The sequence below is a fragment of the Macrobrachium nipponense genome, chromosome 23 (genome assembly GCF_015104395.2).
Source record: "Macrobrachium nipponense isolate FS-2020 chromosome 23, ASM1510439v2, whole genome shotgun sequence".
Taxonomy (NCBI): domain Eukaryota; kingdom Metazoa; phylum Arthropoda; class Malacostraca; order Decapoda; family Palaemonidae; genus Macrobrachium; species Macrobrachium nipponense.
This window is the reverse complement of record NC_061090.1, coordinates 78,874,542-78,899,027: the sequence shown is the minus strand read 5'-3', so window position 1 is coordinate 78,899,027 and position 24,486 is coordinate 78,874,542. Positions and strand designations below refer to the sequence as shown.

Genomic DNA, 24,486 nt, shown 5'->3' with positions numbered 1-24,486 from the left:
AACCCATTTACGGGACAAAGAGATATTTTGTCAATGAGGGATACCCATTACTTGACAAAACGAAAGTATTATTGTCAATGGGGGAAAGTCACTGAATTGACAAAACGTAATCCAGGGAGTCAAGCATTTAATTTTTTCGATTCCCGTCTCAAACGAGGAAGGGCAAGAATCCTGTTTAAGAGGACTGGGCTTACGGCAGGTAGAACGACGATGTTCAATTCGGCAGCGTAGTCCCGACTAGAAACTAACAAAATCTATCATCTGAAAAACCCTTTCAGATGGGCTAAAAAGCTTGCAAAATTATCCTGGGAAGAGGAAGAAACTCTCCAACCAGCTTCCTCTCCCGTATCACAACTAATGCCTGCTAAAGCTTAAAATTTATTGGCAGTATGGCAAAGGAAGTCCTGTCTTGCGCTTTCCTGAAGAGCGTCCTTTTGATGAGTGCCTTTGCAAGAATCCCACTGAACGTTGCGAGAGTCCTGACGTGCAGGACATCGAGCCTTACATAACCCGTAACTGCCTTATCGCAAAGTCTTGACTGCGGTAGTGGCAACTTAAATTTATTGGCCGAATGGCAAAGGTTGCGGTAGAGCAAACGAGATCTTCCCTTGAGCTTTCCTTAACTCCATCCACCTATGCGAAAAGCAATATTAATTGACAGAGACCTCTTGAATTCACGAAACCCGATGTCTTGCTGGGTTTCGAAGAAGAAGTTGTCTTTTCACTTTAAACTTCCTCCGAAGCACTGCCTACTTCACATTCTTTGCAGGTGAGGTAGAAGGAATCACCGGAGTAGAGGTAAACATTCTTTAGGCCCATATCTGAAACAAGAGCTTGAAGAGTTCAACAGAAACGTTCAGCCAGGCGACACACCTGGCGTGCGCTGGTGCACGCTCGGCGTCACTGGTGCGCGCTCGGCGTCCACTGGAACGCGCTCGGCGTCCACTGGAGCGGCGCTCGGCGTCCACTGGAGCGCGCTCGGCGTCCACTGGGCACTGGCGCGCACTTGGGCGTGCACCCGCGCGCGCCTGGAGTCCATCCGAGCGTCCCGGGGCGTCCGCTCTCAAAAAGCTTCCTGCTACTATGACTTCTTTTACGTATTTCTCGGTGGAAAGACGGACACGAGTTCAGGCGACGTTCGCCTTCTTACTTCTCACTGAAACGCATAACGAGAGAGAGAGAGGACGTGAAGCGTCCTCTTCTATAAAGCTTCTATTTAGAGGGCGCGAGTCCTTCCGAAAGCTCCAACCCCTGCATGGGGAGGACGCTTCGGAGGACGAGAAGCAATCTTTCAGGATTCGTGCACGCGCAGCACTTGGCAGTCTGGGGATTTTCATCAGAAACTGCGAAGGCACGCCAGATCGGTGGGGGTTCCTTGTAACCCTCCTTAGGCTTTCGACATGCTCCCTCCCCGGGTCCTGGGAGTCAAGCAGAGGTCCCAGCCTAGAGGCGAAACGAGGCCGATCTGACGCACCCTCCACTACACAAGGGGTATCACTGCACTTCTGCACTTCACTTTTACTCTCTAAAGCAAGCACTTTCGATTCTAAGATACGAATCGAAAGAGTATCAGAGAAAGGGTAATTCCTCTACAGACACTGCTTAGGGCCCGAAGGCAACACTGCAGGGTTAGGAGTAACAATTACAGAAGTAGCACTTCACAGCAATGAAGGAGAGCGAGCACCTCTCGTAGACATATTCATAGCCCGTAGGCCATACTACAGGGTTAGGCAAAATAAAGTCTACAGGAAGGTTAGCAGGTTCACTACCCTGACTTTTGTTACTGATTAATTGCGTACATACGAATCATACGTCTTCCTTACGGAATTAGACATGTTTACTGATTAATTGCGTACATACGAATCATACGTCTTCCTTACGGAATAGACAAAGTCTCACACTCCTTACATGACAAATCTCAACAAAGAAGCAAGACCCATACCCCTGTACATACCAAGTGCGGATCTACCGAAGCTTTCGGTAGCCACACCCTATCTTTGCAGACAACCCCGTCTGAAACTAGCCTAACTAGATTCAGATATTTTATGCAAAAATGAATCAAATTCAAATCAATTTAAGATAGCGTATGCCTAGCCACAAATCCCACAAATCCAAGTAAATAAATCAAAAGACAATTAGGATACTTAGCGGCAATGAAGTTTCCAAAATCCTAAGACGGAGGTACTGAAAACAGGTGTTTTCAGCACCAGCGACAGAAAAATTATGAATAGAAAATGGGAATGGTTCCTGATACCCGCCTCCCAGCGGCGGGAATGGGTACTAACCACCTGGCCGACCACTGCGTGTGTCGGAAGTTTTTAAAATTCTGTCGGACTTCAGAAAATACAGCTATATATATATCTGACAGGTAAGTTTCATGAACAAAATATTTTTCAAAAAATCGCAGCGCGCTTAGTTTTCAAGATTAAGAGTTCATTTTTAGCTCCTTTTTCTTTCATTGCCTGAAGTTTAGTATGCAACCATCAGAAATGAAAAAATTATCATTATCATATATAAATAATGTGATATATGATAGCGCAAAAACGAAATTTCATATATAATTGTATTCAAATCGCGCTATGCGCAAAACGGTTAAAAGAAAAAGTTATTTTTTTTCGTTGTAATGTACACTAAATTGCAATCATTTTGGTATATAAAACATTGTAAAACGATAAAAGCAAAACAGAGAAAATATTATCACAAAATAATGCATGAATTCGTAACGCGCGGATGTAAATAAATATTTTTTTCAAAAATTCATCATAAATCTAAATATTGTCCTAGAGACTTCCAATTTCTTTCAAAATGAAGAAAACTGATTGAATATTACTATACTGTAAGAGTATTAGCTTACAATTGCAGTTTTCGACCATATCTGACGAGTTAAAGTTGACCGAATGTAGAATTTGTATATATATTTTTTTAATATGCAATTATTTCGGAAATTAGAAATGCTACAATATTCAAATATTTTTTGCTTTATTCTACATGAAATTGTGCACATTTTCATATATAAAACTCTATGAAATGCCTAATATGAAATGGAGCAAATATTCCGAGAATGCAACGTACACATTTTGGAGATTTGTGGTGGAGAATCCGCGCGCGGAGGGAAGGAAAGTTTTTTTTTTTAAATTCACCATAAATCTAAATATTGTGCTAAAGACTTCGAATTTGTTTCAAGATGAAGATAAATGACTGAATATTACTAGACTGTAAGAGTTTTAGCTTACCATTGCGTTTTTCGACCATTTCGGTAGAGGCAAAGTTGACCAAACGTGGTTTTTTTTCTATTTATCGTGATTTATATGCAAATATTTCAAAAATGAGAAAAGCTACAACCTTCAATTATGTTTTGTTGTATTCTACATGAAATTTCGCACATTCTCAAATATAAAACTTTATGTAACGGCTAATTTAAAATGGTGCAACATTACCACAATCGCACGTATGATTTTTTCTGAAGAATTACCGCGCAGACGTAAAGAAATTTTTATTTTTTTCATAAATTCACCATAAATCAAAATATTGTGCTAGAGATTTCCAATTTGTTGCAAAATGAAGGTAAATGATTGAATATTACTAGAATATAAGAGTTTTAGCTTACAATTGCATTTTTTTACCATTTTGGTAGAGTCAAAGTTGACCAAAGGTTGAAAATTTGTCACTTATCATTTTTTATATGAAAATATTTCAAAACTGATAAAAGCTACAACCATGGGTTGTTTATAGTTGTATTGTGCATGAAATTGCGCACATTTCCATATATAAAACTTTATGTAACGGCTAATTTTAAAATGGTGCAAACATTACCACAATCACATGTATGATTTTTTTCGGAAGTGTTACCGTGCGGATGTAAGGAAAAAGTTTTTTCATAAATTCACCATAAATCGAAATATTGTGCTAGAGACTTCCAATTTGTTGCAAAATGAAGGTAAATGATTGAATATTACTAAAATATAAGAGCTTTAGCTTACAATGGCGTTTTTCGACCATTTCGGTAGAGTCAAGTTGACCGAAGGTTGAAATTTTGGCACATCGTTATTTATATGAAAATATCTCAAAACTGATAAAAGCTACAATCATGAGTATTTTTTGTTGTATTCTACATATAAATGCACACATTTTCATATATAATACTCCATGTAACAGCTAATTTAAAATGGTACAAAAATTATGTCAAAGTCACGAAATAATTTCAGAGATGTGTCACCGATACTTTTTAGTGCGGCAAGAAAGAAATTCGCGCTTGCGCGCCTGCGTAACGATTGTAAACAAAACAACACCTTGATCCGTGAACTCCCAGCATCCCCCAAGGCGCGTGATTCAAGTTTTCGGCTGGTAGGCCTATAAGTATTTTTCCGCAAATTTTTAAAAAACTTTTGTATGTCGACGTAAAATACGTCCAGTCAGCAACCAAGAGACAAAAAATGTCGACGTAAAATACGTCCACTCGGCGTTTAAGGGTTAAATTTAAGGAGGTTGCACCATACATGACATAAAATTAGCGTACGTAATATTCACGTTAGTATCATAATATGAAACAGAAAAAAATGAATGGGCATGTTTTCCATGGATATTTTAAAGTTATGCAGCACATACTATCCATACATATTGTATGTACAGTGGGGCATCCCTAAGTCACATATCAGCAGTCGCAGATCAGTTAGCCATGGGTTTTTCCTTGGACCACTTCTCAGTCTATATCACTGGTATGAATTGCAGCAGCGGGGGCATGACCGTGCTGCGTATATGATGTTTATCGGTAGGCTAAGCCTCGGCCATGGTTCGATATCCACCAACACACATGAAAATACTCACATTATGATATAAAATGACAATAAAGGTAATAAAACCATTCTCGCCATATATATTATTGGCATATCTTCATAATAAATAGTCTATTAAAGGTATATGTATGATGTTTATCGGTAGGCTAAGCCTGGTTGCCGTGCGATAACCACCAACATGAACAGATTCACGTTATGATATCAACTCTCAATAAATGTAATAAAACCATTCTCACATTATATATTATTGGCATATTTTCATAATAAACAGCCTATTTAAGGAATAATTCCACATCACTCAAGTCAACTTATAGTCCGAGTGGCCAACAACAAAATGTAAACACAGTTATGTTGAGGCGTAACTTGCATTTACAGCGACCTTTATCGTTTGGTAACATTTTAAGAAATTTTAATAGTAGTGTAATTACTATAGTAATAACATTTAGGATAACATTAAATTTTAATTCGAACTTCATTATTAATTTGGTAGTACGTAATTAACTTCTCCAAACAATGCAGTCATACAAACGATAATTGTTGTAGATTATCGTATTGTTGTTTGCGATTGGTGATGAAGCGTAAACATAATAAAGCCATTTTTTACCTTATATATTATTGGCATATCTTCATAATAAAATGCCTATCTGATATATTACTCGCATACCTTCATAATAAAAAGCCTATCTTATATATTATTGGCATATCTTTATAATTAAAACTATAATACTGATCTATTATTATCGTAATAAATGAACAGATTGTCCTTGACTGCAGATACATGTTGCCATATCTTTATTCTTTCTCTGATTTACTGAACTCTGCTTCAATACACATTTAATAGTTAACTCAATGATTATCACACATATTATAACAGTATACATGAGAACATTTTATCACTATCGATGTTTCATCTCTTACCTCTCTCTCTCTCTTAATGAAATATGAATTACTGTGTCAAACTTTTACATACAAAATTAAAAATAATAATAATTCCATAAATAAATTGGTTTCTTTTAGAAATTAAATTGTTTTCCTAAATCATTCTTTTGGGGATAAACGTCCATCTGTTGATTCTCAACGTAAACAAAAGACAAAAATAGCCTTACTGCTATCTTTTGCTGTTATACATTAATATTACAGTAGGGTATTGTAATCATTACTTTATATCCTTGTTATCATAAACATAGTCATTAACGAAATACAGTTTAGTGCAGCAGCAATATGATGAAAATAAAGAGGAATTGTTAGCAAATATACATCTGTTTGTAGATCTGATGGAGGGGAATGAAAATAGGAAAGAATCTATAAAAGATTTATGTCATTATAGACAAAACTTAACCACACACAAACAAAAGAGGAATAAAATGAGCCAGGGAGTCATTTCAAGGACAATTCCCTTCTACTACTACTAACAGGTGAAGGCCATGTGGGGATATAGTTGCACTAATTGTATGTGTATCAGACTAGGCTGGAGCAACAATGCAATAGCGAGTACCCATATGATAGTTTAAGGTATGTTAGGTGTTTGAATTAGTATTAAAATAGGCAGTTAGCCTATAAGAATTTTCATAGATAGGCCATATTTGGTGTTTTAACTATTGAAATAGGCAGTTAGGGTACCACAGCCTAGGGTATTTTTTTTTAGGGTTGTGATAACGCGGATATACAAACATAGCAATCATGTGTCATTTGCATCGTTTACGCTTTTGTGAACTGGGACAACGATGCCATTTGGGAATTTTTGTTTAGGCATCAATTTCCGTTTAAAGATAACCATGGGGGAAAAGTTTTGTCGCATCTGCCATACACATTAAAACGACAATTAACTGCGTTCTTTCATCCCCAGTAGTGTTGATTAAAATACTTTCCTCTCCATTTTCATTTACTGTTTTTTGATGGCACAACGAAGTTTAGGAGAGTTTCATCCATGGTGCTGATGCACGATAATTTATAGTCATTAGAAGCTCGAACATTATTTTCTCAGCTTCAGCTACATTTTGCAGCTCAAATTTAACAGTATATGTCCTGGCCGATCTATTCTACATAAAGAATAAGGATATAAATACAGCACTTAAATGTAAAAATATACCAGTTCTATTACATTTAACGTCATTTCTAAAATAAATACGGAAAATATTTACTATCGTATGATGGTTGAGTGCAAGCAAAGCAGCTGGTGTTATCCGATTTAGTTATTCATAGCAAAACAGCTGTTTTTCATTTGGCTGCTTGTGGCTGTACGCATTTACTCAACGAGTAGTGCTGCTAAGGATATTTTTATCATTCACTTTTACTTTAACTTTTTTAACCAGAAGGGATAAAGAAATGGAGGCAAAGAGGTTAGTCTAAAGTATGATAATTATTGTAAATAACTACTATTCATATGACTGAATTGTTCTAAACACTTGTATGGAAACCAAAATTGTGTTATTTCACCAAAATGGTAATTAATTTTTAATTAAAAATTAACATTACGCTTTCCTAAGTGTTATCACGCTATTGTGAATTCCTGCAAATCGAATCAAATAAGTTCGGGGTATTATGGTACTACATTTATGCTTCATCGCCAATTGCACACAATACAATAATGTACTATAGTTGTTGTTCTCAGGACTGCATAGTTCAGAAAAGTTATTTACTACCAAATTGATAATAAATTTTTAATTAAAAATAAATATTATGCTATTTTAAATGTTATTACTACTGTAATCACACTATCATTAAAAATTTCTGAAAGTTTACCAAAAGATATAAGTTTCTGTGAGCTCAACCATGACTTGATGTTTACATTTTCTTAGCTGGGCTCGCATACATTTTCCACCTCTGAGTCATTTGTAGACTCTTCTCATTGATATGGCATTATTTCTCACATTTGCAAATAATATATAAGGTAACAATGGTTCTACTATCTTTATTACCAGTTTATATCATCATATGAATCTTTTCGTGTATGTCAGTGGTTATCACACTGAGGTCTAAGCTAGCCTACCTATAAACATCACTTAGATTTCAAGGTTTGATTTTTAGAATGGCAGTATAAGACGACCACCAACTTTTAGCGGTGAATTTTAGGATTTAAAGGTCGTCTTATACACGGAAATATAAGGTACATTGTATTTACCTCTTAAGCAATAAGTTGCTATGAAGAAATAAAGTTCATTATATTTACACATGGTGTAAAAGTATGACACCATTCTACATTACTTCTACTTAAAGCATATATCAATTTACCCATCTTCAACCATTTGAAAGGATCCTAATTAAAGCCAAGTCTTTGATGATAACACAAATCCTGTACCATTACCTGTTTACTAGTTTTACATTTACAACCCAATTCAGAACAAGCTAACAGCTTGTGCAATCTGCTTTTCCAGTGAAATGCATGATAAAAGTATTCAAGAGTCAGAAAAAGATAACACGTAATATAGTTCAAAGTTGTGTACGTGTAACAGAACTCTACCCTCCTCTTGGTTAATAAAGAAAATTAATATAATTTTCATTCGCTTGGATGGATCCAAAAGGCCAATACCTTTAAATTTAAAAAGAAGCTACTTACTAAAATATAAATTAAGATACCAACTCTACTTACCGACAACAGACTCAACAGTATCACTAGTAGGATAGAAGGGTGGTGCCAGTGGCGACACTGTTGATGACAAACTAGAAGGTAAAGACGACACAAATGATGAAGACGGAGTTGCAGGTACTGAGACTGGGAGACTGACAACAGGAGGCTGACTTGGAATCATATTAGATAGGAGTAAATTTTGTTTCCTTTTAGCCTTTTCTATAGGGTCTAAAGTTTGGTCATTGTCAATTGCTGCTAACTGTTTCTTGAAGGCTGATTCCCTATCCTCTCGCTCGGAACCTGGAGCCTTATTGTGGTAGGAACTAAGAGCTGCCAAACCTACTCCAGTTCCACTACCTCCTAAGCTGCTACTTAGACCTGGTGTTTCCGATGATCCACTTAATGTAGTACTTCCGCTATAATGCCTTGGTTTACTTCCTATCGGAGCTAAAATTGGGGCTGGCTGGCATTGACCATTACCAAATACTGAATCGGAGTTATTGCTAAGACTTGTACCCTGTAGGGAAAAACAAAAACAAAAAACCTTCATACCTACATATTCTTCCAAACAAAACCCTGCATTAGAATTAAAAAGAGCAAAAATTACATTTTTATGATAAAATAAAATAGGGTTTTATAAATACTTACCAAGTAATTACACAGCTATAGGTTTTCAATCACAACAGCCTAACCACTCAAAATTCACAGTAGCATTTCAATTGTTTTGCGTAGGTAACAAACCCCGGCACTTTCAGGGAAGAAGAGGATCAACAGGCAGATAGCTCAATTCATTTGTGCCCTGATGTCGATGCAAGGAGAGGAGGGGAGTTCTAATTCAGTAATTACTTGGTATACATAACATTTTATTTGATTTCAAATGTTTTTCATACAAGTAACTTACCAAGTAATTATATAGCTGAATCCACATTGACAGGAGGTGGGATATATGGACATATTCTACTCCAAAACCTTACAGAAGGTAATGAATTTGACAGCAGAAAAGTTGCCAGCATTGGTACAATGCTTGTCATTTCCTTACCTAGTATGAGCACCATTGCAGGTGGCGTACTACCTCTGGTCTGTGCTCATCTTAACCTACAGTGGCATCGCAGTATAGCCATGGGTCGCCTCCTACTTTGCAGCAAAGATGGTAATCCAATGGCTAGCAAAGTCAATAGGTGCCCCTGCCCTGGGCATAGAACCAGAAAAAAAAAACAGACAATGCAGTCTCCTACAGTTATAAAAAACCACTAAAAATATCTGGTGGGTACTCCAGGTGCAATGTAACACCTCGGACTCACCAGCCATGGATAAATGACCTATGGTAGTTCAATTTTCAAGAAGTTTCCTCTTCCTTGAAATAATAGGATGCAAAGACTGACTTGCGCTTCCATTATGTGGATTGTAAGATGTGGGTGAGAGACATGTTGTGCCTGAAGGCAAGAGAACAAGAGAAGTAGCAACAGCTCAGACCTTATGAGCTTTAACCTTAACCCCAAATGAAATGTAACGGATGCCAAGTTCCCATGACTGTCCAGCTTATACTTGTTGAATGCCCAAATTTGATTTAGCAGAGACGCACATATTTTAGAGACCCAACAATGAGGGATAGGGATTTCTCACTTAAAAAAATTATCATGTTCCTAGGCAGTCAGTTTTATTTTAATAGTCTCTCTCTCTTTTTTTTTTTCTTCTAAGGTTAATTCCTGAGAAGCAGCCTGAGAAGAACCTTTTTTAGGCACAGAGGTCTGGTTAAGCTAATCTTTTATCCTACCCTTGACCTTAACCCTTAATGGAAGGATACCATTATATGAGTGGCGATAACAGGTTTCGAGTGGTGGACAGATTAACTCCTGGCAAACATCAATATTACAACACCCTACGATTTGGCTAGATCGAGCGGCAAGAGTCCCAATTACTTCAATAAGCTATAAATGACTCTTGCCAACTGAGCTCTTCAGGTCTCTTTAGCTGAATGGGCATCTCATGAGGTTAGTTGTGTTCTGAACTTCAAATGGGGGAATGTCATCTTCCTCTTTCTTCCATGACCTCTTTTTGCTTACTTGCTCAAAAATCCCCAACCAAGGATTGCTGTTGGTTGTAGTTCTTATTTTCAATGAAAGTGTCACATATTATTGTAATTTTGCAAAGAAAAGTGCAAAGAAATATTAAAAAAAAAAAACATGGAAAAAGAAGAATTATTAGAAAAAAGTATCTCAAAAAATCTCTTAAATATTTTACGACAAATATACCCAGAACTTGTTACTGATTTTAGTTCTCATTTGTTATGACATTATAATTTTACAAAATAAAATAAAATTATTAGAAAAAACAAGTATTACCTAGTAAAATTTACGAATGTCTTGTAAAAGAGACCTCTCAATCAAGCGATTGTAAATAAACATTTTCAACTTTTCATGGAAGTTAAGGAGAATTTCTAAAATAAATTTTCTTACATCATGTGCATTTGCATATCTTCCTCTTTCCACTGAAGTTTTTTTTTTTTTCTTAACCTTTAATGGACTGTACCCTAATATGCTCATGAGTGTCAATAATGCGAGCCATTGATTTGAAGGAATAGGGTGGGAAAGGTTCCAATACTTTTATTACCCGTACATTCACTTAATGGCAGCTTTTAGACTGACTCAAAACAACAATTAGGTCGCTCATGATTTAGCAGTGATTTTCACTTCAAGGGAGCATATACTGCTTCTCTCTCTCTCTCCCCCTCTCACATGATGTCTTTTTATATATTTGTTCGTAAATAAAATGAGGAGTTACTGTTGGTTTTAATGATCTTTTATGGTAGTATATCAGTTATAATTGTAATTTTGCAAAGAAAAGTGCAAAGAAATATTATAAAAGACAAATATAACCCAAAAAAGTTACTGCGTCTTCAATCTCAATAAAATTATGTATATATTTTACAACAAATACACTCAGAATTTGTTACTGATTTTAGGTCTTATCTGTTTTGATATTGGGTAAGCTGTAATTCATAATTTTACAAAAATAAAATAAAATTAATTATTAAAATCCCGTAAAACTTGGTAAAATTAACAATTGTCTTGTAAAAGGGCCAAACAAGGGGTTGTCAATAGTCTCAACTTTTTGTAGGAGATCGGGAAAATGTTTAAAATCTTGTATTTATTATTATTACACCATGTGCATTTGCATAGCTTCCTCTTTCCATTGATATATTTTTTCTTAAATTGGCTGACCTGTTTCCCCAGCCCTGCATAAGGCCCCCCCCCCCCCCCCATTTTTTTTTTTTTTTTTTTTTAAGCCTGGCTCTCAAGGGTTAAATTGGCTGACATCAAAGTTTGCCCAATCTGGGGTGCTGTTTTTTTTTTAAAGCCCGGCTCTTAATGGTTAAATGAAGGTAGGATGTCCTCCTAGGTCAGAGTGTGTGCCTCGGAAATTAAGTCCCTCAAAAAATAGGACATAGCATTTTTTTTACACTGGACGAGAAGGGCACCTAACGGAGCACCACAGATAACTAGAAGGGGCTCTAATCTTCTTGGTCCTTAGAAGATGGTATCTTAGAGCTCTTACCAGAAAAAGAAGCCTTTCTTCTCCCTCCGGTCTAAGGATGTCTGTCCACCTTTTAATGGAGAAGAAATGGGGTCTTCAGTCTTAGCAGGGAACCCAAGAGAATGAGAATACTGTATCTCCTTGCGCAAAACCTACTCTCTTGTCAGTGGCCTGAAGCTTGCTGATGCAATCAGCAGTGGCTATGGCAAGCACAGGGGTTCAAAAGTTGGGCCTGATAGCCTCTTCAAGACTATAACGAGATTCCCCAAGACACCTCCAGATTTCCTTTGTCTAGTTGTATCAAAGGATTTGATGAGGTCACTGAGGTCTTGGCTAGAAGAAGATCCAACCCAGCGCTGAAAACAACTTGACACAGACCTGTAACCGTTGATGGTAGAGGACAATAATTTCTTGGATGACCTCAAGAATAGTAAAAATCAGTGATCTGACTTATAGACAAGATGTTATTTCAAATGCACTATCTTCAGAGGACTGTCTACTTAGATTGATAGAGGTTGTTAGAAGACCGGCACTTCCATCTAGCAATAGCCTCCACACCTGCTCTTGAAAATCCCTTTGCTCTGACAAGACTCCAGACAGTCTGAAGCCTGTCAGGGCCAGAGCAGACAACCCTTGGTGGAACTTGTGATAGTGGGGTTGTTTGAGAAGACTGTTTTTGAGGGAGCAGTCTTGGGAAAATACACTATTAGATGAAGCAGGTCTGGGAACCATTCCTTTGTTGGCCAGAATGGAACAACCAGTCATCAAGACATTGTGATGGAAGGAGAACTTGTTTATCACCTCTTTGACAATGCCGAATGGAGGTATGGCGTAGACGTCCAGACCCGACCATTCCAGGAGCATGGGAGCATGGCATCAGTTACTAACAGAGGGTCTGGGGCCAGAGAGCACAAAAGGGAAAGATGATGATTCCTGGACATCGCAAACAGGTCTATTGATGGTGTACCCCAAAGCTTCCACAGATGTTGCAGACCAAAGTGTCTAAGGTCCATCCGTGGGAAGGACCTGCTTGCAGCAACTCAAATCACCTGCTAGGATGTTCAGTTTCCCTTGAATATAATGGGTGACAGAGGGTGACTTGGTTCCACTCTGCTCAGAGAAGATTGTTGAAGGCCTCGTAGAGGGAGGAGGCGAGTGCCACCCAGCATGTGGATATAAGTCTGGGCAGTGGTGTTGTTTGCATGAACTATCACCGACTTGCCACAAATCTGAGAAGAGAAGGATTGGCATCCCAGAAAAATGGCCTTTAGCTGCTCCTTGACATTTACTAAAGATCTCTGATCTGTGAACCAAGTCCCAGACACTTCTGGTCTCTTAGAAGGGCTCCCCAAACTAGGTCTGATGAGTCTGAATACAAGTCAAGTTGGGGTTCAAAGGAAGGAAAGATTTGCCCCGAAGTCTTCATTCGCACAGCCACCAATGCAGGACTGACCTGATCTCTGGCATGATGGGAAAAACATGAGTTTGGTTGGGCTTCCTGTCCTAGCTGGCATTGAGGTCTCATGTGCAGTCTGCCCAAATTCACAAATTGCTCGATGGAGGTCAAGGTGCCAAGGAAACTTATCCACTGATTGGCCGAGCAGAATGGGAGAGAAACTAGTGTGCCGTGCAAGAGTCAACTCTTTTGGGGGATGGAAAAGCCCGAGATATCTGAGAATTCAGGATCATTCCCAAATAAAGAATCTCCTATGTCGAAGACAGTCCAGACTTGTTCATTGACCTGTTCCCTCTTTGAAGCAAGCAAGTCATCCACCTCGAGACGTTTCTTTGATGAGGAGGAAAGCACCACCTTGGGAAGCCAAGTGGAGACTTCTGTCTGGTTGCTTCATTATAAGGAAGGAAGAGGCTAGAGAAACTGGAGTAGGGGGCAAAAAGTAGTTGGGAAAACTGGCCAAAAGATAAGGGAGCATCGAAGCGTGAGCTGACCAAGAAATATTTTCCTGCTCAAACACTTTCTGTATGAAACCCTTAATAGCCTCTAGTTGCGTTTAATAGACCCCAACAAAGGGTCCTCCTAAGCCAAAGTGCGAGCATGAGGTGTCAAAGGCAAAGGTGAGCGCACACGAGCTGGTGCCACCAGATCGGGTGGTGCTGAACGCTCTGGAGGCAATGGGTGCTCGGAGGCAGAGAGGTGTCTAGATGAAGATGACTGCCCCCTGGCCGGGTCTTTCGGGCACTTGGGGACTAAGAAATGGCGCTCCCACACCCAGGATCAAGCCAAAGAGGAAGCAAGAGGCTCAGCGAAGCTGCAGGAGGGTTGAGGGCTGTGACAGGTCTCTCTGTACCTGTTAACTGGAGAAGGGGAGCGATTAGCACCATCAGAGTGCCTCTAGCAGACAAAAGGAGGCAGGACAGTGCCATTGGCACCTCCTGTCGGGGCTGGAGGCTTCTGAGTTGGAGGAAAGTTGATGAACACTCACTCTCAACACTTTTCCACTGGTTGTATGTTGACACCTAGGGGACAACAGGTGTGACTGAGGGGGCGATAACCATGGGCTAACTCCAATGGTCTCCCTTGGACCTCTGATATATCTCCTCCCAGGTTCAGGGGAATGGGACATGGACCTTCGTCCAAGAGCACCAGCAGGACGAGTAGGCACCTCCTCTACTCGCACAACAATGCCAATTTGCACATGAGCAGCCACTTTTTCAGAAAGCACTTTCACTGAGGCACCTCATTCAGCCATAGCACTTTAACTGAATCTTAGGATCAGGCTGGCAGTGGGGTCAGGTTTGGAAGCATGAGAGCCAGGAATAGGAGTAGAGGCAGTCCCCGGTTAAGGTCGACCTGCTGTTATGGAGCTTGTTTGTCTAGCTCTGAAAAGCACCGATTTTCTGGTTATCAGCACTGATGCATACCTGACAGAGGTGCCATTCACCGGTTAAAGGCGCCAATAAGCAGCGAAAATTGCAGATTTTCGGTTATCAGGGACTGCCTGTACATGGTCAAGTTGGAGGACTAGGAATTGGAGAAACAGCAAGAAGTGGTGATGAAGAGACAGTACTACCCTCTACTGGTCTAGCAGATTCAAGATTGTTCTTACTTTGGGCTCTGGAGGCTGCCTTCATCTCTTTCTCCCTCTCAAACCTCAGCAAATAAGACTTCAAAGCTTTCCACTTTTCTCATCTGCCTTGACATTCACAACAGGTATTATCAATACAGGCAGCCCCAGTTACCAGCAGACTCGGTGAATGGCGAAAAGGCTTGTCTAGCGATTTATGGTGCCACAACGGGCCAAGTTTCGGTTATTGCAATAATGGAGTTACGCACCATAAATCACTGAGTTTTGGTTAATAGAGGTTTTCGCTTATCAGCATCCCACAGAGAACGGAACCAGCCGTGATAACTGGGGGCTGCCTGTATTACATTCCCACCATCTACATTTAATTATAAAGGGAGTCATACGACGACTTACCTAACCTAGTTTTACAATCATTGCCACAAAAGCAAATGCTGGAAGAACTAGCTGACATTATGCTATGTAAAGCTAACTCAACAACTGATGAAGCAATCATTCATGAAAGCTACAACAATTTCAATAGTTAGCAAAGCAATAAATCATCAAAGCTACAACAAATTCTGAATACATCATCAAAACTTGAATAATATTCAAAAACCCAATGAAGGAAGGCTGCAAGAACGCCCCGTGTTCATCGAACGTCGGCAGAAAACGAACTGAGCTCTATGCCACACTGATCCTCTGTCTCGAAAGTGGGCGGGGTTTCTCATCCGCACAAAACAATTGAAATGCTACTGCAACTTTTGAATTTTTAGGCTCCTGTGGTTGGAAACCTATAGCTATGTAATTACTTGGTAAGTTACTTATATAAAACAGACAACTCATCAAAGTACTAACTCAAAAACATATCAGAGAGAACACTAAAAAATGAGAATACCAAAAGTTATAACAGGATCCTCATGTAGACAGTACTTACGTGATTAGATTTACAGATTTCTATAGAATTAGACTGAGATGCTATTGTACATGATGAGGAAGAGTGAGAGGGAAGATGGTTGTCTGCTGGAAGAGCTGATTGCAAAATATCTGCTAAGCTAGTCCCAGTGCAATTTTCACTTGCAGCAGTTTCTCTGACTTGAGTCATTTCCTCTGAAAAAATCAAAATATATTACTAACACTGCTAACTCCAATGAGACCATCCCCAATTTGGATTTAGAAAACATACTAAAATATTAATAATACAATACAACGGTTTTCTTAAAAATATGATACATGCAATTTCATAAAACAAAAATTAAGTACAGTACCAGTTCATCACCTGACAAGTTTCAAGGTCAGCCATAAGTAAATTACCCCACAAAAAACAATGCTATAAGGTCTAGATGCAGTAATCAGTAAAGGATATTACACTATGAGGTATAATACCAGAATCAGTTCAGTACTAGTTTTCACCATAGCTATATTTCTTAAGCACTGTTCTACTCTTTACAAAAAATATTTGCATATTGTAAAATCACAAGAACAGGGAACAATTTAGCACACACTGACACATGTTTTAAATATGAATTCAGCAATAAAAAATTAAGCTTCTATAATGAAAACCCAAAGCACAAAATAGACTTTCTTGATCATTCCACAACCACATAATGTATATAAGAAAAATTCCCTTACAAACTGCTTTTGGTATGAAGTATGTACAGCCCAACCTGTCCAAACCTATTTACATTGATAAATGCCACATATTCTTATCTAACAAATCAGAATACTTCTACCCCTTACAGTACAAATGGGACAAACAAATTGACCGCCACAAACAAGCACCCACACCACCTTTGAAATATTAATCTATATACCAATTAAATGACTGTAAGAATGAAACAGCAAGAAGCAACTCACGGTCTAGATGGGCAAAGGCACAGAAGGCCCCTCTAGGGCAATAGCCATTCTGCTGAATATCGTTGCATTTTGTTGACTTGTAGATTTCAGGATGGAATTGTTGTTCGGTGCGGGTGTGACAATACTGGCAGGAATCTCCATTATCGCAATTGCTGGGCTCCCCCCACTCATCCCCATGTTTTACATTAGGACATGCTGTGGATCTGCAAGAAGTAACAATCAAAGTAGTATGGGTTCTTATAATGTCAGAGCACACTTGTAATCAAGCACACTAATTATCAGACTCTACCAATACAAGAGAAAAAAAAAAAAAGTGTCATTGGATATAATAAAAAAGGAGTCTAATGGTTTCTGAAACTGGTCTTTCTTACCATAAATTTCTTGAAGTCCCATACCAATATACAAGAGCACATTCACAAGGCTTACTCTTACAACTGACAACACTGTTTTTACCTATATTTGTGACCTATGCTATTACTGTTACTATAATGTTTAGCAGTTCTAACAAGACCAATAAGTTAGATTTCTATATGTTCATAGGGCTGGCATAACAGTATTTTTTTCTAATGGAGAAAAAAAAAAGAAAAAAAAAATTAGAGCAAAGCAGAGTTAAGAATATCAGCCAGGTATGAGAAAAGTAATGTTGCAAAGAACTTCAATACTGACGACATTGTGGAGCATACAGCTAACTATAAATGGAAACCTGTTACGGGGATGAACCTTTTGATGTTCAACTTTGATGAAGAATCTATAACTTACTTTATTTTCAAAATAACATGATGATAGGTAATTAATATGAATTTTAATCTTCTTACAAACTAAGTGATTTTTCTTTAGTGTAACAAAGGAATGGAAGCTTCTTCATAAGAATTTATGAGTGAAAGTCATACAACTGCTTGAGTTCTCTTGCAACAGTAAACAACGAGGGAGTATTTACTCTTTGGTAAAACTGTCAAAAGTTAATAACAACTCTTAAAACTAATAACAAAACCCTGCCAGATTTTATGCCCCATAATTATTTGAGAAATATCACACAAAACTGAATTAAAAAACTGTCAAGATACTAATGCTTCCTGAATAAGGAGTGATTTGCTCACCTGTACTTAAATTTCTTTGGAGATCTTCTTCTATCCCTAGAATTATGATACTGAGGACACGCATAACCTTGCCGACATAATCTTGGAGGACGTTTGCATTGTTCTGTCTTATAATTTGCTAAAACATAACTTGTATCTGTAAAGCATAACAAAAATACATGATGAAATATGGCATAACATTTGGGCATGATACTGCAACATCTGATTGGCATACCCTCATAATGCAATTGTTTTCCACTAAAATGCCTGCATTTTTATGAATAAAGAGGTGACATGATGAAACGTACCTTGCCATTTGGGATCATCATTAACCATATTCCTTTCTTTATCCAAATTATTTGGTCCCGATCCATTCAATCCCTCCTGTTCCATCATTTCTAATACCTGAATTTCACGTATATCATAAACTGGTGGTCTGAAAGTGAGAGGAATATCATATACTGGTGGTCTGAAAGTGAGAGGAATAAAGTACAGGTTTGAGGAGGTCCACGAAGGTCATAATAGAATAGGTGATGCATCTTCCCATTTATTTTACTGGTAAATCTGGTTACCACACTTGTCCAAATATGTAAAGTACAGATTTGAGGAGGTCTACGAAGGTCATAATAGAACAGGTGATGCATCTTCCCATTTATTAAATTTACTGGTAAATCTGGTTACCACACTTGTCCAAATAGCTACACTCCTACAGGTGCTTTAGTAAGTTTCTTATTGTTGGGTATGCTTCATGACTGGAACCTGACATTACACTGGAGGACACAATAAAAAAATATATAAAATTCTACTTTTAAACCTGAGCACAAAGTACTTTCAAGCATTACAAACATCATGTCTGTAGACTTAATATACCTGATATGCACACTGAATAAAATATCCTTCCCAAAAATTAAAATTGTTTCGAATAAAATAACACTTCCCCAAAAAATGAAATTTTTTTTTCCAAAGCTTCTGAAGCATTTTCTCACTTACCGAACATCCTCAACACCGTGGGCAAAAGCACAGTGTGGACCATTTTTAACACACATTCCTCTAGTATCAGTGTCATGAACACACATCCCAGTTTTATAATATCTTAGGTGATAACGTCTTTCTGTATCCCCTGCAGTACGATGTAAATACGGGCAACTGAAAAAGAAAAGACATTAAAACCTAAATTGCATGAACATTTTATTGTAGTAAAAAATACACATTGTAGTAAAAAATACACGAACTTGTCAAACTTTCTCATTTATTGATAAGATTAGTTCTCAAAAACACCAATCTCCTAAAACAACACTTATGTCAAAGAAATACTACTAAAGAAATCAACAACAAAACATTTAGACATGCTGAAAGTGGTATATATAAATACATTCCTTTCAGTTCATCCCGGGGAAACAGTAATTAAATGCAATAAAAAATCACTTCTGCTTTAATACACTCAATACAAACAAACAATCAACAGGGCTGGTTTACTACAGTTAACAGCTTTTGACCCATTAGGAGACTAGTGAAAAGACTGTTCAATGATTTCTAAAGCAATTTATATCATTTTGAATAAATCTTACTTAATGGTAAAGATTCCTATATTTTTGTACTGGCAGATGCTGTCGACATTCGAAAGAAAGAAATCGCTTGGCTGGCCTGGATGACTGTCTACTTTGTCTGTTTTCGACCAGGTGTGCAATGGATGCTTAGTGTTCATTAAAATTCTTATCGCCATGGGTCAGGACAGTAGTTGGTGATTTGCTAGTTTCTATTGGGAGTTTTTTCAGTTTTGTGAGCTATCCATTTATTCATTCAGACATCTTCGAATGACAGTAGGAAAAAAACACCAGGAATGTTTCCTGCATTACCAGAGTGTATTCTATAGAATTTGATACACAATATATTCCAGAGTGTTAGGCAACCAGTTTGTGTTGGTTGTAGGGGTTAGGAGAGATGTCTACTTATAAATACAAGAAGAGGAGTGTCAGATATTTAAGTGGGGCAGCAATGAGACAGGGATAGACCTTTGACATCCCTTCCTGCTTCATCGCTGGCTCCTTCATCTCCTACTTTCCTGTCCCCTTCTCTAATCACCACATATGTTGTGACTGCCTATGGGCAGACCCCACTGACCTTCCTTGGGCTACCAGTATGACTCCTCCAGGTTTAGGGGAGTAACCGATACCCACAGTAACCGGGGGGCTGCCTGTATTTTGAAAACGTACAAGGGCCTGCCAGAGAGGGAATCATCCCTGTGGAGGGCTGAACAAAAAAAAAAAAAAAAAAAGTGAACAAAGTTAAGTAATTGTGCTGAAAGGCTACCAAAAATAAGAATACTTCACCAATTGGACGAAAAACATCAAACAGAAAAGCAAAGATTTTAAAAACATGCTGCTTCGTATGACTGGTCTAGTCACCTACCCAAAACAAAAGCAGCACTCTTTCAATATTTTATCTGCCACTTTGTAAATACTTAGTAAATTACTTATATACATAAGAGTAATTAAAAAATTCCCTATTGGCGAGAAAGGAAAAGGAGATAGTGCAGCACCTAGATTAGCACAAGCAGAATACATTACACAGTAACAATAATGGAAGAACTTCTCAGGGAAGGTAGATCACTAAATATTGAGTTTCTACGCTTCTGTTATTTTAGCTGGATACCTGTCAGAAAAATCAACATACGTATACGTATATATTTGTGGAACACTAAGAAGCAGAAATCATGTTCCTAAAATTTTAATAAAGAAGCTAAAAAAAAGGTGGAGTAACAGGAAAACAGAACTCTGAAGGTATGAAGAATATAAAATGGAAGGATAAGCATGATGTTCTTATGCTAACAAGTGTTCCAGAGCATATGGCAGGACTAGTTGAAAAAGAAATCCCACAGTCTTCTCAGACTATAATGAAGCCAAAAAGGAACTGATTATGCACTCAGGTCGAATGTTTACACACTACATACTTTCCCCTGCATGACTCAGGTCGAATGTTTACACACTACATACTTTCCACTGCATGAAGTTAGAAAATGCTACAATAAACAGAGATTTTGGGTTGATGCCTTTGTACTTTACTAGAATTATCATGCAAAATAACAATTAAATCAATAAATAAATTTCATGAATTTCAGTCCTCTCCCTTTTGACAGATAAACCAAATTAAAATATAAAGACTGGAAGGAAATTTAAATCTATAGGTGACAAAGATAACCTCATGTTTTGATTGAATTAGAAGGACAATGTCAAGTTGAGGAAAAGGTGCAGAGAATGCTACGTGCTGTTCAGTCAAAACGAAGAAGGCATGCAGTTGCAACATCAAAAACATGAAGGATGCCTCATTCATGTCCATCACCATTTTAAAGAAAACACTTAGATGAATACTAATAAGCTACCTAGTAAGTCTGAATATTTCTCTCTGTTTTTCAAAATTTAAGTATTTAATAATCTGACTTTTTTTATTAATGTTAAGGTATTTACAAGTAAAAATTAACAAGAATACAGTCAATATGTTGTTATTTGTATTTCTCACTAAGCATGTACTCTAATAAGCCATGCTTTTGTAAGCATGAGAGCATTATATAATATAATGTTCTGCTGCGTTTGAATCCTTTAATAATGTTACCTACGGTAAACAGCATTGAAAGGTTGTAATATCTTTCTTATTGAAAGCTTCCTAACAAAAGGCAGACAATATTTTATTTATAATAGCTTCACTATCCCCTCAATCCAAGGCTAAAACCGCGATTGTAGGGGAGAGATACGGTTAGTTATTCCATCCCGCAGGAGAGAGAGATGTAACCGACCGCTCATGACCGAGAACTAGATGGTACTGCGTTGGTCTAAGCGATACGATAGCAGTCTCCGTTAGCCGTCAGGCCTTACTGTTCCAGAGTTGCCAGCTACTTCATTCCATAAAGGAATCTTATAAAATTATTATCGAACTTCAGGAAGTTCTTATCAAAGCATATTTAAGCGAAACAAGACTTCGATAAATCTAGAAGCTAAGTAGGTGTTGTCTTAACAATCCCTTTAAGAGTAGTCCTTCCTAGGAAAGTCCTAGAGGGATACTGGTAATTCATGGAAACCGCTTCTAACACGAAGAAAATGTTTCTATCTTACTCGCCATTCACCAATAAAGATATGCTTCTCCAATCACTTCTCGAAGACATGAGAGCATCATATAACTCGTAACCTACCGTAATAGAATCCTCTATAATACTGTTACATTGTGGTAAACCGTATTAATTTAGGAAATTTTGTAAGGATACTAGGAATTCACTTGACCATTATGGAATAAATTTCTGTATGTGTATATGCCTTGCCATACCGTAGTCTTAAGGTGAATTCTCTGTTATATTCTTTCCTTCCCGTCCTCATGCCTGGGCAACGAGAGAAAGGAAAATTCTATCCTCGTTATTCTCCCATACAACCAATTATTGTTATACGTTTTTCCTAATAAATGATCCAGGATCGAGGAGGATCATTCAAGATTCTTATTCCTTGGACATAAGGCCGTAATGTATGGCTGAAGTACTTGAAAAAGCCTCTCACCCAATACTGAGAGCTCCAACGAGTCTTTTCCAGTACCAAAACATTACAAGGTTTCCCTTGTTGTATATTTACAAAGGAGTAGGATAATATAAAATCCTGTCGATAACAATGAAAGAGGAGAAAGAGGAATTGCATGGTTCAAGGGACTCGCCGAAACGTGCAATAAAAAAGGGGGTTTTCCAAGGTCTTTCTAAAACCTGCACCCAAATTGACTTACGAGTCCGCTTATCACTTGTCTCATAAGGTTGAGGGAAGAGAGAGACTTCTGAAGATATCGGCTCTCTTCACAAGGTAAAGGGCTTTAAAGCAGAACCCACTCTATCCTGACACGTACTACGTTCGCCTGTGCGAAATCTTGAATAACTGTCAGTAGAGGGTTGATCTGGCAAAGAATGATTCTCCCAAAACAAATCCTCTTGCCAGAGAAGAAGTCGCTTACGCGACCACTATATTACCTGACATGAGAAGTCTGTTCTTGCTAGAGACTTCCACAATCTCAGCTAATCCTGACAAGGGCCACGGCCGCCTGTGCGACAACATGTGTCCCTGTCAGGAAAAAACTGATCTTGTGTCAATTCTCAAAGAGGAGACTCTTGTAAACTGTATCTCTGAATACTAAGAAATTGGAGATCCTGGCGCTTTGAGCCTGGCTGGCGCTTTTACGCCTGGTTAGAGCCTGGCTGGAGCCTTTATGGCCCATTATTCGCAACCGGGGTCAGGGAATCTCCATATCAAAATAAGAAGAGGTGCTGTAAGAATCTTATAATTCGACCGTACTTCCATAGTTGGAGGTTTCTTCTAAAATTTCCTCTAATTCGAGTAGATCGGAAGGAGAATGATTCCTTTCTCGGTTAATTCTTCCGTAGACCCCCACCTTTTTTTTTGAAAGAGAAGGACTACTAAACTGTGAGGGACTGAATAATTTCCCAGCTCTATGTTGGAAAGCATAATTTGTTCCAAGGTATATCTACTAACTAATTATTTTCTAGTTGGAGCCAGGCGCCTGGCTGGCGCCTCGTGCCTGACTGGCGCTTAAGGCTCCTTACTCCTGGCTCCTTAAGCCTGTCTGGCGCTTAGCTAGCGCCTGGCTGGCGCTATAGCGCCTGTTTCTGGAGCCTGGCACTTGTCCTAAGCATGGTAGGAGCTAGAATCTTAAAAGTTATATATATGCTTTATCACTCACCGAGATCCATATAATTCATTCGATCGACAAATAATCTTTTAATATCTAATTCATTCTTATCAGAATAGATATATATTCTAAAAATGTACCCATGAGGAATTTTTTGTTGAAAAAGGTATTGTTATGATACAATAAAGTTGAATGTATAAAATGACAATTTCATACCCCCATGGGATAGAGCCCCCGTCTAGTTGTACGGGGAACGAATAAAGGATAGGACAATGACTCTACCACAAATGTTATCGAATGATATCTACTTTTAGCAGGTTCCTAGCGGTTGGTTGGATCTTTAATATTAGAAGGCGCTAAATAGTCGCCTGGTCTCGAAAGGTGGATGCAGTTATCCGATTAATGCCATTCTCATTTTGAATAAGTTTACCGGAAGGGATTATTGATTGCTAGGAAAACTTTCTTTCCAGATACTCATACCCCTAACGAGATTTATTTTGCATATTACGAGGGTCTTCGTCATTTTCATTCCTTCGAAGTTCTTCTCCTATCCATCGCAGAAAAGTAGGCATAATAATCAGGGAGAAACACTGTTTTAGGATGCCTTTCCAATGGCTATCCTTGGCAGTCTGGGACGCTCTACAGAACCTGCCGAGGGGACGCCTGACCGGTGGGGATTCTCTGAAACCTCCTTACGGCTTTCGAGATTCCTTCTCCTCTGGGCATGGGAGCTTGAAAGAGGTCTAGGCCTGGGAGCGAGAGAGAGCCGATCAGACGCACCCTCCATTGCAATGGGGAACACTTAATCACTTCTTATCTTTTAATAGCTCACATTTTGAGCTACATTATCTTCAAACTATTACTAAAGATTTGAAGTTTCTGTAAAGTAAGAAGGTGATGAGGATGCAACACTACTAGTACTGATAATATTCTAACCGCTCGTTAGTACGAGCAGCCCAAAACAATAA

The 24,486-nt window shown here is 38.3% G+C and overlaps 1 protein-coding gene across 3 annotated transcripts in view; it reads right to left on the bottom strand.

The window, feature by feature from the left end:
- Positions 1 to 24,486, bottom strand: part of LOC135201775 (RING finger protein unkempt homolog) — a 77,151-nt gene that overhangs the window by 38,511 nt on the left and 14,154 nt on the right. For 2 of the 3 annotated variants that reach the window (XM_064231028.1, XM_064231043.1), the window contains exons 3-8: positions 18,839 to 18,994; positions 18,157 to 18,317; positions 17,870 to 18,005; positions 16,773 to 16,975; positions 15,853 to 16,025; positions 8,383 to 8,878 (exon numbers count right to left, since the gene is read on the bottom strand). In XM_064231028.1, the coding sequence (XP_064087098.1) occupies positions 8,383 to 8,878; positions 15,853 to 16,025; positions 16,773 to 16,975; positions 17,870 to 18,005; positions 18,157 to 18,317; positions 18,839 to 18,994 (1,325 nt within the window). The remainder of the gene's footprint in view (positions 1 to 8,382; positions 8,879 to 15,852; positions 16,026 to 16,772; positions 16,976 to 17,869; positions 18,006 to 18,156; positions 18,318 to 18,838; positions 18,995 to 24,486) is intronic. The other variant, XM_064231034.1, reaches the window with a different exon arrangement.